We start from the raw sequence: 17,610 nt of genomic DNA, 5'->3' as shown, positions 1-17,610 counted from the left end.
GTATTATTTAAATAGCTGAGCTGCATTGTATCCCAGTCTGAAAAGATGAAAGCGTCACAAGCCTTATTGTACCAATTATTTGATCATTTTGGATCGCAGAACAGTCTGCTCAAGAAATGACATCCAGGACTGGATCAATTCACAACAGTAGAGGAGATATTAAGAGCCTGTTAACCTGAACATGTTAGGGTCCGAGCCCCTGGATGTAGCTTGTTGCTTACTTTCCAGATAATGGCTCAAAAGGGAAAGAACTTCTATTTTAAGAAGATCTCCCACGTTAATTTTCTTTCTTAATTCATATGCTTAGTAATAAGATAATTTGCTAATTATTATTATTACGTTTTTTTCCCTAAACCCCAGTAGCATAACAAGAATTCAAAATCTATAATTGCTAAAAAATGTATATTTGATCTGATAGCATGCTACACTGTTTCCGTAACTGCCATTCACTTCTATGGGACTTACGGAAACAGTGTAGCTAAGCGAGCTACGCTGTTCGCTGATTACACGGTGAGAAGTTACGAAGTGGCAGCTGGAAATGAGAAAGGTAGAACGGGGTTTAGGGGGCCCTATTCTAGAGATGGTGCAGGTCCCAGAGGTGGGACCCACATTATCTGAAATTTATGGCATATCCTTTGGATATGCCATAAAATGTCTCTGATGGGCAAACCCCTATAAAGCCTCATAAACTTGTCAGAGCCATGTGCGCGGAGCTCTTACAGAGGCATACGGAGTCCGACTCCATATTATGAGACTGTAGGCACTCTGTGTGCTGGTGCATGCTGCATCTGTATGGCACAATATTATAAAGATATTCTCCCCTAGAAGCAATGCCCTGTAATGTGTCATTTGAGGAATAAAGGACGTAGGGATTTTCTGTTAAATTCATATGGAAAATCCAGAGGCAAAAAGAGGTACAGAATAGGCCCATTCACTTCTATGGGTACCGTCCTATAGTAATATGCCTGAGTGCATGCTTTTTATTATCACTTTCATTTTCGAACACTAAAAAAAAACTAAAAAAGATTATACTGTCAGTCATGAAAACAGAGTTATAAAAATCTCTTTTAAAACCAAGAATATCTGGTCACTAGGGGGTTAATTAAAATTTATTTGTTTACAAGGGCAATCTAGAGTACCACAATTTCTGAGATAATGTGATTACGGTAGAATAGAACTACACATGGCCGCATACTAATTTGTTCTTTCAGGTAATACAATTTCATGTCCACTGTAAAGGAAATTATTTTCAGAGGTAATGCAGATTAAATGTTATACTTCAGACATAAGTCTATGCTGAAATATATTTTGTGCTTATTGTTTTGCAAGCAACAAGGGTCACTAATAAAGTGGCCTAAAATACAATTCAAAGATTTATTCTTCATTTATAAATAGGTTATATATTGTAAACTGCTTTCAATGGGCCATTTAGTTTGTCTAATGTCATTTGTACTTATTTCTCCAAGAGCCTGCATAAAGCAAAGGGGGTCCCAAAGCAAAAGCCAAAATGGGACCCCTTAATGATGCCGGCTCATATTTTAGATTAGATCTATTGTTTTAGATAGGACTAGAGGTAAAGCTTTTAATATCATGATGCACAAACAGTGCAACTCCAAAGAGTAATATCTTGGTACTGCCCTGCCAGAAGCTTTCCTCCATAGAACTACACTCTTGCGGCCATTCTTGCACAATGTGGGTGCTGGTTGTGTCTTTCTCTGTACCTGTCTTGTTACACCCTATAGAAAGCAGAGGGGGGGGGGGGGACACACTGACTGACAGGGACATGAGAAGAGATGGGAGAGCCCAGAAAAAAGCTGATGTAATGTAGTTTGGGAAAGAAAACAAGGAGACCAAGTCTGCAGCCCAATGGGATAACAATTTTTATATACACACCTCTTGCTTTCGAATGAATAGCCATTAACAGGTCTATAGATACTATAGAGTAGGGCTGGGCGATTAATCAAATTAAATTGATTAATTTGCCCTCAAGGCCTCTGACGATTCAGTTTTTTTTAACAGAATCGCTGAATCGATTCTTTAGTGGCGCCGTCGCACCGTGCAGCAGGAGGACGCCCCAACCCGCCGCCTCATCACTGCCTGATCTGCCCCCTCTGAGAAGCTGCGCCCGGTATGTCTGTTTCCCCACGGTACTGCTGTTCTCTACTGAACAAAATGATACAGTGCGGAACAGCAGGTCCGTGGGGAATCAGAGACGCCTAGTATAGTGCCACACCGCCCTGTTGATACTACCCCTCCTTGCAGATTGCACGCCCCCTTGCAGATCGCAAAACCACACTCCCTTGTAGATCGCACCCCCCCCCCCTTCTTGTAGATAGTGCCACTGTAGCTCCCAATAGGAGCTGTATCCCTGGTCAAAGTGTTGGCAACTTCTGGCCGGGGATTCAGCCCCTAGTGGCAGCTACAGTGGCCGCTATATACAAGAAGGATGGGGTGGGTGCTGTGATCTACAAGAGTGTGGGTGTGCGCTCTACATGGGAGGGGGTGCGATATATAAGGGGGTGTGTGATCTACAAGGGGGGTGGGATTTCGATCTACATGTGGGGGTGCGATCTACAAGGGAGTGGGGGTGCGATCTACAAGGGAGTGGGGGTGCGATCTACAGGGGGAGAGGGGTGCGATCTACAAGTGGAGCGGGTGCGATCTACAAGTGGTGCTGCGATCTACAAGGTAGGGCGTGATGTTGGTTCTGCGATCTACAAGGGGGGGTCGGGGTGCGATCTACAAGACGGTGGGGGTTGTATCTGCAAGGGTGGTGCTATCTGCATAGGTGTGTGGCACTATATTTGGGGTGGCACTGTTACTATATGTGGGCACTGTGTCACTGTTACTATATGTGGGCACTGTGTCACTATATGGGGGCACTCTGGCACTGTATGGGGGCACTGTGTCACTATATGTGGGCACTGTGTTACTATATGTGGGCACTATGTCACTATATATGGGCCCCGTGTCACTGTTACTATATGTGGGCACTGTGTCACTATATGGGGGCACTGTGTCACTGTATGTGGGCACTGTGTCACTATATGTGGGCACTGTGTTACTATATGTTGGCACTGTGTCACTATATATGGGCCCCCGTGTCACTTTTACTATATGTGGGCACTGTGTCACTATATGGGGGCACTGTGTCACTATATGGGGGCACTGTGTCACTGTATGTGGGCACTGTGTCACTATATGTGGGCACTGTGTTACTATATGTTGGCACTGTGTCACTATATATGGGCCCCCGTGTCACTGTTACTATATGTGGGCACTGTGTCACTATATGGGGGCACTGTGTCACTATATTTGGGCACTGTGTCACTATATGTAGTCGACTATGCTATTGCTTCCGGCAAAACGACAAGTCCAGTATTTTTTTTTTTACTCTGTTACCCAGTTAGCTCTCTTAGCTCCTCGTAAAAATGTTGAAGCTGCATGACGGAGGGGCAGGATCTATCCCGGTGTCTTCCAGTATGTCGTGTACTGACGCCGGTGCCCTAAGTTCCCACAAATCATTGCAGCACCATCGAGAGTTCTGACTCTATGAGCAGGCAATGGTTTGGGAGGCTCACGTGAGCGCACACGCTGGGGAGGAGAGGAAGATATCCGTATCCACTGCTAGCCTGTATGGTATACACTACCGTTCAAAAGTTTGGGGTCACCCAGACAATTTTGTGTTTTCCATGAAAAGTCACACTTATATTTATCAAATGAGTTGCAAAATGACTAGAAAATATAGTCAAGACATTGACAAGGTTAGAAATAATGATTTTTGTTTGAAATAATAATTTTCTCCTTCAAACTTTGCTTTCGTCAAAGAATGCTCCATTTGCAGTAATTACAGCATTGCAGACCTTTGGCATTCTAGCTGTTAATTTGCTGAGGTAATCGGGAGAAATTTCACCCCATGCTTCCAGAAGGCCCTCCCACAAGTTGGATTGACTTGATGGGCACTTCTTGCGTACCATACGGTCAAGCTGCTCCCACAACAGCTCTATAGGGTTGAGATCTGGTGACTGCACTGGCCACTCCATTACAGATAGAATACCAGCTGCCTGCTTCTTCCCTAAATAGTTCTTGCATAATTTGGAGGTATGCTTTGGGTCATTGTCCTGTTGTAGGATGAAATTGGCTCCAATCAAGCTCTGTCCACAGGGTATGGCATGGCGTTGCAAAATGGAGTGATTATCCTTATTCAAAATCCCTTTTACCTTGTACAAATCTCCCACTTTACCAGCACCAAAGCAACCCCAGACCATCACATTACCTCCACCATGCTTGACAGATGGCGTCAGGCACTCTTCCAGCATCTTTTCAGTTGTTCTGCGTCTCACAAATGTTCTTCTGTGTGATCCAAACACCTCAAACTTCGATTCGTCTGTCCATAACACTTTTTTCCAATCTTCCTTTGTCCAATGTCTGTGTGCTTTTGTCCATATTAATCTTTTCCTTTTATTAGCCAGTCTCAGATATGGCTTTTTCTTTGCCACTCTGCCCTGAAGGCCAGCATCCCGGAGTCGCCTCTTCACTGTAGACGTTAACACTGGCGTTTTGCGGGCACTATTTAATGAAGCTGCCTGTGAGGCGTCTATTTCTCAAACTAGAGACTCTAATGTACTTGTCTTGTTGCTCAGTTGTGCAGCGGGGCCTCCCACTTCTCTTTCTACTCTGGTTAGAGCCTGTTTGTGCTGTCCTCTGAAGGGAGTAGTACACAACGTTGTAGGAAATCTTCAGTTTCTTGGCAATTTCTCGCATGGAATAGCCTTCATTTCTAAGAACAAGAATAGACTGTCGAGTTTCACATGAAAGCTCTCTTTTTCTAGCCAATTTGAGAGTTTAATCAAACCCACAAATGTAATGCTCCAGATTCTCAACTAGCTCAAAGGAAGGTCAGTTTTATAGATTCTCTAAACAGCAAAACTGTTTACAGCGGTGCTAACATAAATGCACAAGGGTTTTCAAGTGTTTTCTAATCATCCAATAGCCTTTTAACACAGTTAGCAAACACAATGTACCATTAGAACACTGGAGTGATGGTTGCTGGAAATGGGCCTCTATACACCTATGTAGATATTGCATTAAAAACCAGACGTTTGCAGCTAGAATAGTCATTTAGCACATTAACAATGTATAGAGTGTATTTCTGATTAATTTAATGTTATCTTCATTGAAAAAACTGTGCTTTTCTTGCAAAAATAAGGACATTTCTAAGTGACCCTAAACTTTTGAACGGTAGTGTACGTATTTTGCATAGCGACGATCAACAGAGGTTTTGTTTACTTGGAAAATTCTACTTAGCAATGGGGGATAGAGAGCTAAAGAAAGTAGGTATTGAGGCATAATTTGTAAATATACTATATTAGTAAATTATCATTTTGCAATGATGTAGTACAAGTGTAAAAAAAATATTAAAATTATAGTGACCCTTTAAAGTAGTTTCCCAACTTTCTGTTCTCCCAGAACGTGTAGGTCCCAGAAGTGGGACCCCCATCCATTAGGCAGTTATGGTATATCCTGGGAGTACACCATAAATATCTTATGTGGGAAAACTCCACATAGTGCCTGTTCACATAAGCGTTCGTTTCCGCTGAGGGGTTTCATCGGGTTAACCCCTCAGTGGAAAGTCAATCGACGGAACTCTGTCACAACGGTGACAGATGGAAACCATTATCTAGGTTTCCTTCACTATTGAGTTCAATGGTGAGGGAAACGGAAGCTGAGGTTTCCGTTTGACTTTCCGCTGAGGGGTTAACCAGACGGAAACCTCCGACGGAACCCCTCAGCTGAAACGAACAAATTTTCTGCTTTTATTAAATAATATGTCGGACAGTTATTCAAAAGTGATAAACAACAAATCATGCTTCAAGATAAACAATTCTTACCCCTTCAACATACTGAAGCATTCGGCGGGTGCTCTCCAGTGACTGAAAGGCAAAGAGAAAAATATTGTATTAGCAACACAGACAAGTCTGCTTAAAATAGTGCAATTTCAGATTTTGATGAAAATACATTTTTTATTTTCAAAATTTTTTAAATACATTTTTCGCTATGTATTGAAAAATAATATAATATGGCTTTGTTTTGTGTTTTCCATCCAATGGTGGAATTCTTCAATGCATTAATTATTTCAAATACAATTAAATTTAATATAAAATAAATATAATTATAAATTGAATAAAATATTTTATTTATATAATTATAAATAAAATTATAAACATTAGGAAATTATTCTTTTAAGAAATGAACACAAAATAGCAAAACGGAATAGGTGTAACATTCTTCAATAAATATTTGAAAGGAAGGGCATACATTACATCCCAGTTAGACCATATGTGCCCCAAGCTCTATAGACTTTAAAATAAAATGAGCAGATATAAGCACGGTAGGGGAAATTTATTAAGATTGGCATTTCATGCGCCAGCTTTCCGTCGGAACGAAGTCCTGACAGACACAAACGGAAATCATAGGTTTCCGTTTCCATCACCATTGACTTCAATGGTGACGGATGCGGTGCCAATGTTTTTCCGTTTGTCTCCGTTGTGCAAGGGTTCTGTAGTTTTCACTGAATCAATACCGTAGTCGACTACGCTATTGATTCCGTCAAAACGACGGAACCCCTGCACAACGGAGACAGACGGAAAACCATTGGCACCGGATCCGTCACCATTGAACTCAATGGTAATGGAAACGGAAACCTTTGGTGCATGCATTTTAATAAATTAGGCATATCTGTGGCCATCCGTGGTCAAATGTTCAACCGCTATGAGCCCCCTTCCACTAAGCACTGCCCATTTAAAAAAAAAAATAAAATTGCGGATACGGCTTAGATTTTTTTGCACAGATTGAATCTTTTCTACACCAGAAAACTGACTTTGCATGTTTAATTAATTTCCACCATTGTACTACCAATATTTTAGTGGCTTATTCTTGCGGTCAGCTAAGATCACTGAATAACACAAATGTTTTTGTTCTTTTTCTTCTCCTGTACGATCCTTTTTGGAGTTGTGCATTGCACATAGTGTATTCAAATATTTTGTATAAGGCCTAGGCTTCAATTTATTTTAGCAGCAGACGATGAAAGCATGAGGTTGCTGGGCTCTCAAGCATATTAGGATGGCACCTCTGCCCTCTGCATTCACAGACTACAGACTGCTGGAAGGGCAGCCACAAGGAATTTAAATTCCTCACACATGACCTGCTCTACAACTTAAAGCTGTTGTCCAGGATCAGAAAAAAGGATCTTTTTTTCCTATAAAAAATATGTCTGTCCATGGGCTGTGCCTGGTATTGGAGTTCATCCCTATTCATGTAAATTAGGATAAACTTCAATACCAGGCACAGCCTAAGGACAGGCGTGGCGCTGTGTCTGATAAAAATTAGGTAATTATTTTATGATTCTTGACAACCCTTTTAAATCTCTTCCACTCATAAATGGTAATCAATATATGATAGGTATATAACTTGAAGCTGTGGCAGTGACTGTATCAGCCAGATGAGAATGATATATCTATAGAACTTTGCACCCCTAAGTATGTTGCACTCTTGAGAATAAAATATATTTACAATTCTCCATATACTCAATAGCCTGGTACACTCACCTCATCAGCCAGCTGGTCGGCACGTCGCTGCATCTCTTCCAGCTCATTGCGCATATCCGCATCTTCTGCCATTGTGATCTGATGTGTGATTTGGGGTTGGGGAGCTTGAAACGGGGAACAGCCTTAGACCCTTAATGTAAAACAATAACATTGGTTAAGTAATAAAATATTATAATAATATATTTTAGAGATCAGAGGTCTGAATGTTTATAAATGAGCATTCAAGAAAAGTTCAACAAATCAACCAAATATAATGCATTAAATTGTACCTCCATTTTTACTGAAAAACTATTATAGTGTGCACAAAAATATTTTTTCTAAATAACTTGTATTATTGTCTTTGCTTCTAGCAGCAGCCTGGACGATGTATAGTCCATGTTGCCAGCGGCTCATAACTCTGCAGTTAGAGACAGAACACCCTGCTGGTCTCCGTGGCTCCTGTATGCAGAACAGCCGTCAGCGCTATAGAGTGCTGATGGTCGTTCTGCATACAGGAGCAATGGAGACCAGCAGGGCGCTCTTTCTCTAACCTCATATAGGTATGTGCCACCCGAAGCGCAGATTATAGACAGTCCATGCTGCTGATAGAGGCAGAATCACTAATCAAAGTTATTTAGAAAAACTATTATTGTGCATTCTGCTACACCAGGCTTAGCAACCCAATCCTACCCCATGTCAGTCCTACCCATCCAGGCTACTCTGCTTTCTAGATCTACCTACAGACACTAACACAATTTTTCTCCTCCTGCTTGGACGCTTTCCTTTTATCAAAACCTCTCATCTGCTATTAAGGGTATTCGCTCTTTTTATTCTACTTTTATGAACAGAACAGACTTGCAGACAACTTCACATATTAATAAGTGGTCTAAAGATTTAAAACGTCAGATATCCCACTCCAAAATGGTCTCAAACATACTGTATTTCAGTGAAAAGCACTTCATGTATTAACCACCGAGAAATCTTTTTAGAATGCTTTATAAATGGTATTACACCCCACATCGCATGTCCAAGATATCCCCCACTACCAACCCGGTGTGTTGGAGAAACTGTGGCGACATTGGTACTTTGCTACATATATTTAGGAAATGTCTACATCTTATGCCTCATGCTCACCACAATGTGCACCGGTCGAGTCCCGTCAGTGATCCGTGGAAAGATTTTTCCACGGATTGGAAAATCGGGTCAGTTTTCGTGGACCTGATTCACCCGCTAAGGCCTCATGCACATGACCGTGTTCGGTCCGAGATATACGGACCGCATGTCATTTCCCGGACCGAACACAGTTCAGGGAGACGGGCTCCCAGCATCATAGTTATGTATGACGCTGTGACTCACTGCCTCCCTGCGGGACTACCGTCCCGTACTGAAAACACGTGACTCACAGCGTCTTACATAACTATATTGCTAGGAGCCCGGCTCCCTGAACTGTGATCGGTCCGGGAAATGCGGTCCATATATAATGAACCGAACGCGGTCGTGTGCATGAGGCCTAAATTGAATTGATCCATGAAGACTATTGGGTGCCACTCGGATACCGTTAAAAATGGCCCGAGTGGCACATCGGTCATGTGCAACTGGCATTACTGTTTATTGGAAAGTGATAAATATTATCTCTAAGGTTATACAGACATCCTTTACCCTAACTCCAGTTTAAGGAATGCTCCGTCTGGGGATAGACTGTCATCCCTACCATTTTAGAAACATTATTTGTCATATTTTAGAAGCCACTGTCTCCTCCTCAGCGATGAATTGACTATTCCCTCCTTCACAGATATAATTCAAGCTGATACGTTTTGGGAAATTTGGGAGGCTTAGTCACCCTCTCTCATGACCCTTTATCCTTTATTGCTCACTGTTATTCCTTATGATGGGTCTCCAGAAGCATGATATGCTCTGATCTTTTATGTTGGCATAACTAATTTAATTATATTATGTACGTTTTCTCGCTTTTTCTTAAGTGTCTATATAATGAGACAATTAATCTCTATTTTTGTAAAGATAAATGTAAAATGTGCTCAACTACTTTTGTTTGCGTCACATTATTTGTATGTTATATTTTTGTCAAACCTAATAAAGCAAAAAACGTAAAACTGAATTGGGGTACATGTAAGACCTGTGACTACAGTAGACAAATAAGCCTGAAAATGCAATAGACAGAGCATTTAAAAATACATAGCAAACCCTACAAACCGCTCATTAAAAAAAAAAATGTAAAGAAGATTTTTTAAAATGCAGGGTCTGCAAGATATACTGTAGGTTGAAAGTGATACTTCTATTAAATGCATTAGAGAGAAAAAGAGTTATTTCACTACCTCATGCTTAAGACATTTATCATGGCTCGGTACAAGTTCGAGTTGTACAAAGCGGTAATACAACACCCATAGATATCTATATATAGTCCCATACTGTGGTGTGCTCCATCAGATACCATATAAAGGAGATATAGAAGCATTGCTTTTACGGGAAAATACCACCATACTACAATTCTAAACATAGACACCATACGTCAGCACATAAGGAGTCTAAGTGCTGCCCTACATGCCCCTGCAGTGGGCCAGAGGCCCTAGACTATAAGATAACAGCTGGTGCATCTTAAATAAACCACATTTCAATTCAATTCACTACTTGTTGCCTTAAAGTCGTGACAAATTTATTGTCCATGCTGTATTATATTCCCTGCCGAGACATATGATAGATGGATATATATATATATATATATATATATATATATATATATATTGTACATTTTGTTTCCTGGCATTCTACGGAGCACACTAATCACAGTGTTATAAGCATTATAAGGCCACGTTCACATGTGTCAGAATTTTTTCGCTGCAAATGTTGGTGCAGATTCGGGGGAATTACACAACGAATCTGCATCAACATGTGCATATTTGACAGGTAATTCAGACGTTGCAGATATCGCAGCGAAAAACTTGCCACAGATTTCAGTTTTCGCATTGCAAGGCTGAAATCCGCAGTGAAATTCCGCTGCTTCCCCGCAACATAATGAGCATGCTGCGGAGGGAAAAATCTGCACCACAGCCTAAATTCCGCACAGTTAATTTGCGCAACGTGTAAACTAAGTTTCCTAAAAATGTATAGAAAGAAATTTAAAAAACGGCTGCTGCAGAATTCCACTGCGGATTGTTAGCGGCGGAATTCAACAGCAACTCCACCACGTGTGAATGTGCCCTAAAAGATCATACACAAACACTCTGCACATACAGCAACAGCAGGAAGTAAGGAGACCAATAGAATGGAGACTTTTAAGCTTTGTCCATGAACAGATATGAAAATCCCATATATATCTATATATATATCTATAGCTATATATTTATATTTGTTTATGTGTAGATATATACAGGGCCGGCTCCAGGTTTAAGTGGGTCTTTGGGCTATAGTCACAGTGGCTCCCTTATGCCTCAACTGTCTTCATCCACCCAGTATACGATACAGCAATAATGGCTCCAGTGATGATTTTTTTGTCATGGTTTCGTCATTTTTTTGTGTGTGTTCTATAATAAAAAATGGCAGGAATATTTTGGTGTCACTTTTACCACAAACTCCCACCCCCAAAATATGTCATGTGTGAATATACACTAAGGCTGGGTTCACACGACCATGTTACGTCCGTAATGTACGGAACGTATTTCGGCCAGAAGACCCGGACCGAACACAGTGCAGGGAGCCGGGCTCCTAGCATCATAGTTATGTACGATGCTAGGCGTCCCTGCCTCTCCGTGGAACTACTGTCCCGTACTGAAAACATGATTACAGTACGGGACAGCTGTCCTGCAGCGAGGCAGGGACTCCTAGCATCGTACATCACTATGATGCTAGGAGCCCGGCTCCCTGCACTGTGTTCGGTCCGGTACTTGCGGCCGAAATACGTCCGTCAATTACGGACGTAATTAGTGTGTGCGCACATACCCTCAGAAGGAGAGAGGCAGATGTGTGTAAGTTTAACCCTTTTACCGTTGGAAAATGTGGGTGCTGTACTTGCTTAGATAGCCAGAAGAATTTTTTTCCCTTTCCATTTATATATTTTTATATATATATATATATGTATATATATATATATATATATATATATATATATATATATACACTATGTATTAGTAGGTTGTTTATCTTGATGATTGCTATTTATTAATCATCTGTTTCTAGCCAGCAGAAAACGCCTTTAAGGGGTTGTCCGGTTTCAGCAAATGAATGTTATTTTTTGTAAAATTAAAAGTTATATAATTTTAAAATATACTTTCTATATTAATTTCTCACCATTCTCAAGATCTCTGCTTGCTGGTATTCAGTAGGAACATTCATTGTTTACTTCCAGTGGATAAAATTCTGTCCATGGTCATGTGATGGACACACAGGTGCATGGCTCGTTACAGTATGTGTATCAGAACTTCTACCAATCCCAGCACCTGTGTATCCATCACATGACCATGGACAGAATTTTATCCACTGAAAGTAAACAACGAATGTTCCTACTAAATAACAGCAAGCAGAGATCTTGAAAACTGAGGAATTAATACAGAAAGTATATTGGAAAATGCTTTAACTTTTAATCATACAAATAATAACATGAATTTGCTGAAACCGGACAAGCACTTTAATATACATACATCAGACGAATCACAGCTGCTGGCAGGAGCAATCTCATGTAAAGTGGCTATGAGAAACATAACCCCCATGAAGTTTCCCATGAAGCCTGTTGTGAAGGATACATTTAGTATAGGCATCTGTCTATAGTTGTTCTGCCTATGGACCGTAGCCTGCATAATGCCGACACAAATCCGACTATAGCCAGTTGACATGTATTAAACTTCCCTTAGACTGCTTTGATCTAGTTGATTTTAGCTATAAGAAGTATATACGATAATTGTGGATATGTCTCTAATATATGAGCCTGTATTATTAGGTTTATTTATTATTTTATTACATTTTATGTTGCTTATATAACATTAACATATTCTGTCCCCAATGGGGCTTACAATCTAATTTCCCTTAGGGTATGTTCACACGTAGTCAACCAAAACGTCTGAAAATCCAGAGCTGTTTTCAAGGGAAAACAGACCCTGCTTTTCAGACGTTTTTTACCAACTCGCATTTTTACCAACTCATTTTTTTACCAACTCGTTTTTGGAGCTGTTTTCATTGGAGTCTATGAGAAAACAGCTCCAAAAACGTCTGAAAGAAGTGTCCTGCACTTCTTTTGACGAGGCTGTATTTTTACGAGTCGTCGTTTGACAGCTGTCAAACGACGACGCGTAAATAACAGGTCGTCTGCACAGTACGTCGGCAAACCCATTCAAATGAATGGGCAGATGTTTGCCGACGTATTGTAGCCATATTTTCAGACGTAAAACGAGGCATAATACGCCTCGTATACGTCTGAAATTTGGCCGTGTGAACATACCCTAAGGCACAAAAACACACAAGAGACAATTTCATAGGAAGCCAATTAACCTATAAGTATATCTTTGGATTCTGGAAGGAAACCGCGTTATATCTGCTTGAAGGTGGAAGCCCCCTTTATTTTATTTTCCTATTTGACATCCAGATAATGTTTATAAACCCAGTTATCTATCATAACCTTGCTTAATTCTTTGTATTGTTGTTATAAACACGGCATTCAAGAACAAACATGGAATACTCTGTAAATACTTGAACAAGAAATAATAAAGGCGGTTTGTGCCTGACAGCTGTGCATGGGTAAACATGGCTGAACAATGTATGCATTTCTGATATGAGGGCCTGAGGCTGGAGAGCCTAGCGCTTACTATGTTTATGTTGGACTGACCTGCTCTATAAATAATGCACCTCTCACATGTACTGATGGCAACACTGTCCTATTACAATGATGGGCTATGTAGTTTATTATTTGTCATCTTTCGTTACCAAAAATATTAAAAAGATAAAAAAAAGGTTTTTGTTATATTTGTTTCAACTTCTCACCATTTTCTAGATCTCTGTATATAAATAATACTTCTCATAGCTGACAAGTTTACTACAATTGTATTCAGTCAAGACAAAACTCTCTCCTGTCCTGATAGTTTGTTCCAATGTAGATAAAATGTATCAGCCTAGGCCTTTTTGATGGCATATGATTGCCTAGACTGGATACAAATGAAATAAACTTTTTTGTCTGCTCTTTTCTTTTTAGTCTTCGGATACAACCCTGATAGGAGTTTTCTCATAATCGTTATTTATCACCTATCCACAGGATAGGTGATAAATATCTTATCGGTGGGGGTCCAACTAAAGGGATCTCCACCGATCACGAGAACAGGCTTACCTTGCCGTTCCTGGAAGCCCCATAGGTATTGCGCATGCTCGGCCACCGCTACATTAATTTCTATGGGGCTGCCAAGCGCTATCTTCCTCTCTTAAGGCTCTGTTCACATCTGCGTTGGGGTCCCGTTCTGACATTCCGTCTGAGGTTTCCGTCAGAACGGGACCCAGAGCAGACACAGAGGTTTCCATCTCCATCACCATTGATTGCAATAAGTTGATTGCAATCAATTGTGATGGAGACGGAAACCTCTGGTTTCCGTCTGTGTCAGTTTGTGTCTGCTCAGGCTCCCGTTCTGACGGAAACCTCAGAGGGAACGTCTGAACGGGACCCCAACACAGATGTGAACAGAGTCTTACAGTGTATATGAGAGTTTGTACTAAATGCACTAGTCCAAGACTGGTTTGCAAATTAGCATTTTGATATAAAAGTGTGGTGACAGATGCCGTAAAAAGAAACCTTTATGGGGAGGGTTGCCGGACATGTGTCCCATATGCTTGGTTGTAAACCGGTGACCAATGAGAAGCAGGCAGAGCTGGGAGGCAAAGACTCCTGCAATAGCAAACACAAGTGAATATTTACCCCAGGTGAAAGAATACTATAATGGGGAAGTAGAAATCTGATAAAAGAGATCTACCATGGTCACAAAGGATCCACCTGTAAGCTATCACATCTAAGTTATGAACTTAGAGGTGATAGATTACAGGTGGATCCTGCGTGTCAGAGACACACAGCACCCGCTGTCACTGGAACCGTCAGGTCCACGGTACTGACGGATTCAGTGAATAGCGCTAGATACAGCTGCTCTGTATAAAGAAAACAGAGCAGCTGTATCTAAAAAAGAAAAACACAAGTTACACAAAACATACTGATAAACCTTTTATTTAAAAAAAATGCCTTTCAAAGGTTTACATTGCCTTTAAGATGTTGTCATCCAAATTTGAGTTTCTTATGGAACTTTATTGTGACTCTGCAGTGATGTTGTGGCCGTGGACCTGGTGAACCTACAAACTAGCTCATCACTACACCTCATATACTGTACACAACCAAAAACTTGCACTATACTGACGAAGTCTAAAGACCAAAACAGATCTATCCCTCCTTCTGGACATGGACAGGGTAGCCATGTAAATTGCACTTTAGAGAACAAGCAAATATCCTGACTTTAAAAACCTTTTGAGAACTTAATTCTTTTAAAAATCTCATCATGTAACAAGCTGCACCCTGTAGAGGATTAAGACATCAATATTTCATTATAAAAAAGGACCTGCTGTAATTCAAGATTTAAAACAGCAACTTAAAAACCTTTCATGCTGCACTTTATCCTTTTCATTAAAAAAAATCATGTTCTTATCCAGCAATGTGGAGTGTAGAGGTAAAATGAGGTCACATGTCTTGATCAGATTGATGGTATTCATCTTAGCAGTTTTCAGAAAGCTATATTTAAGTACAGAAGAATACAAAAACCTATACTTTTATTGAAAAAATCAAAATAACAGGTAAAGCAAAAGAAATGAAATAGTCTGCAGAGGTGTAACTGGGTCCTCATGCAAAATCGGCAACCAGACTTTATACCATTATGCTCCATTTATAGTCCTAGGGTCCTCTTATGTGGCAGAGCTGCCCGTATGTGACTCAAGGCCCTTTTACATATGAACGCTTGTCCCCGATCATTGCCCTGTGTAAAAAGTGCAATGATCAGCCAAAGCACGGGCAAATGCTCGTTCATCGGCTGATCGCATCTTTTCTGCAGCCCTAAATCTTATTGTTGTCGGCAGCACAGCTCCCTGTGTAAATAGGGAGATTTACTGCTGACATAATGTAAATGCATGGGGACGAGCGATTGTAGTAACAATCGCTCATCCCCATTCATAACCAATCGCTCCTTTTGAAAGAAGCAAACGAGTACCGATCGTGCTGTCTCGTTGATCGACGTTCGTTTACAGGGCCCATATTATCCGTGTAAAAGGACCTTACAGAAGCTCTGTCACCACATTATAAGTGCCCTATCTCTTACATAATGAGATCGGCACTATAATGTAGGTAACAGCAGTGGTTTTTATTTAGAAAAACGATCTATTTTCACCAAGTTATGAGCGATTTTAGCTTTATGCTGATGACTTTCTTAATACCCAACTAGGCGTGTTTTACTTTTTGACCAAGTGGGCGTTGTGGAGAGAAGTGTATGACGCTGACCAATCAGTGACCAATCAGCGTCATACACTTCTCTCCATTCATTTACTCTGCACATAGTGATCCTGCGTTGTTCACTATGTGCAGCCACATACACTCACATTAACATTATTGAAGTCTCTTGACAGTGAATAGACATCGCTTCCAGCCAGGACGGTATGTCTATTCACAATCCCGACACTTCGGTAACGTTTGTGTGGGACTTACAGCACAGCACGCGTGATCTCGCTGTAAGCTGTCATTTACAGCGTGATCTTGCGAGACCCTGCGATTGCGTCGCGGAGGGGGTGGGCTATGGTCTGTTGGAGTGGGCCGCTCCCCTTTTTCTAACGGACAAAAACTGCATGATCGCTGTTCCTAGTCGTTAGTCCAGGGTGTCAGTCTAAATACACAGCTGATACCCGCAGCGTATGGAGCAGACTTAGCACGTGAGCCCGCTCCATACTTTACACCCCTGCCGCACCAGGACGTGTCATTACATCCTGGTGCACGAATGGGTTAAAAAAATAAAGAACGCCAAGCTCTGCCTCAATTCTCTCCCACACAACTCGAGTTTTGCCATCTTTACTTCTCCTGGGGCTTGGCCAAACTAACGTTAGACAAAGATTTATACTCATTGTAACATCATTTTACAATATACAGAGTTATAAAAAAAAAAACACAAAATAAGGCAATTTTGTAAGTAGAAATAAAACTTGTGCAGTAAAACGAGTTGTGTAGTACTTTACCATTAAAGGCGGTTTTTCCTTTTTTTTTTTATTGACAGAAATTACAATTCAGCACTTCAGTGGAACGCAGTAACAACTAGCAACGGAGGGGTTTTTACAGCAATGTGCTCTTATTCTTTGGAGGCTCTTTAAACACAGAGATGGCAAGTACCGTGATTCATTTTTCACATCTGTATTATCTCAAAAGTTGTGTTTTTCACTTATGGTTGGAACTGCACGGATATTTACTATATTTTTGAATTGTGTAGAAAGAGGACAACCTACTTCTTTTGCATCCTTGCTGCTCTATAATACAGTATCGGACTGTGACACAGATATGTTTATTGGTTTATATTTTAATTTGACTAATGATCTGTTTGACCACTCAACTAAGTTATAGGTTTCAAACATTTACAATATGGTTTAACAGTCAGCAAATACACTATATGGACAAAAGTATTGGGACACACCTCCTAATCAATGAATTCAGGTGTTTCATTTAGTCCCATTGCCACAGATGTATGAAAGCCAGCACCTCACCATGCAGTCGCCTTTATAAACATTTGTGAAAGAATTGGTCGTGCTAAAGAGCTCACTGAATTCCAGCGTGGTACCGTAATAGGACGCCACCGTTGTAACAAGTCTGTCTGTGAAATGTCTTCCCTCCTAGATATTCCACGATCAAGTGTGAGTGGTATTATTGTAGGAAGTGGTATAATTTGTAAGAAGTGGAAGCGTTTAGGAACCACAGCAACTCAGCCATGGAGTGGCAGACCATGAATGGTTACAGAGCGGGGTCACC

At 40.8% G+C, this 17,610-nt stretch overlaps 1 protein-coding gene across 2 annotated transcripts in view; it reads right to left on the bottom strand.

Annotated features, from left to right (window-relative positions):
* Positions 1-17,610, bottom strand: part of SNAP25 (synaptosome associated protein 25) — an 87,877-nt gene that overhangs the window by 37,454 nt on the left and 32,813 nt on the right. For both annotated transcript variants that reach the window (XM_075863074.1, XM_075863073.1), the window contains exons 2-3: positions 7,608-7,737; positions 5,892-5,933 (exon numbers count right to left, since the gene is read on the bottom strand). In XM_075863074.1, coding sequence (XP_075719189.1) covers positions 5,892-5,933; positions 7,608-7,679 — 114 coding nt within the window. In that variant the 5' untranslated portion in view covers positions 7,680-7,737. The remainder of the gene's footprint in view (positions 1-5,891; positions 5,934-7,607; positions 7,738-17,610) is intronic.

The sequence above is a fragment of the Rhinoderma darwinii genome, chromosome 4, assembly GCF_050947455.1.
Source record: "Rhinoderma darwinii isolate aRhiDar2 chromosome 4, aRhiDar2.hap1, whole genome shotgun sequence".
NCBI lineage: Eukaryota > Metazoa > Chordata > Amphibia > Anura > Rhinodermatidae > Rhinoderma > Rhinoderma darwinii.
The sequence above is the reverse complement of the archived record's forward strand: the minus strand, read 5'-3'. Positions and strand labels throughout refer to the sequence as shown.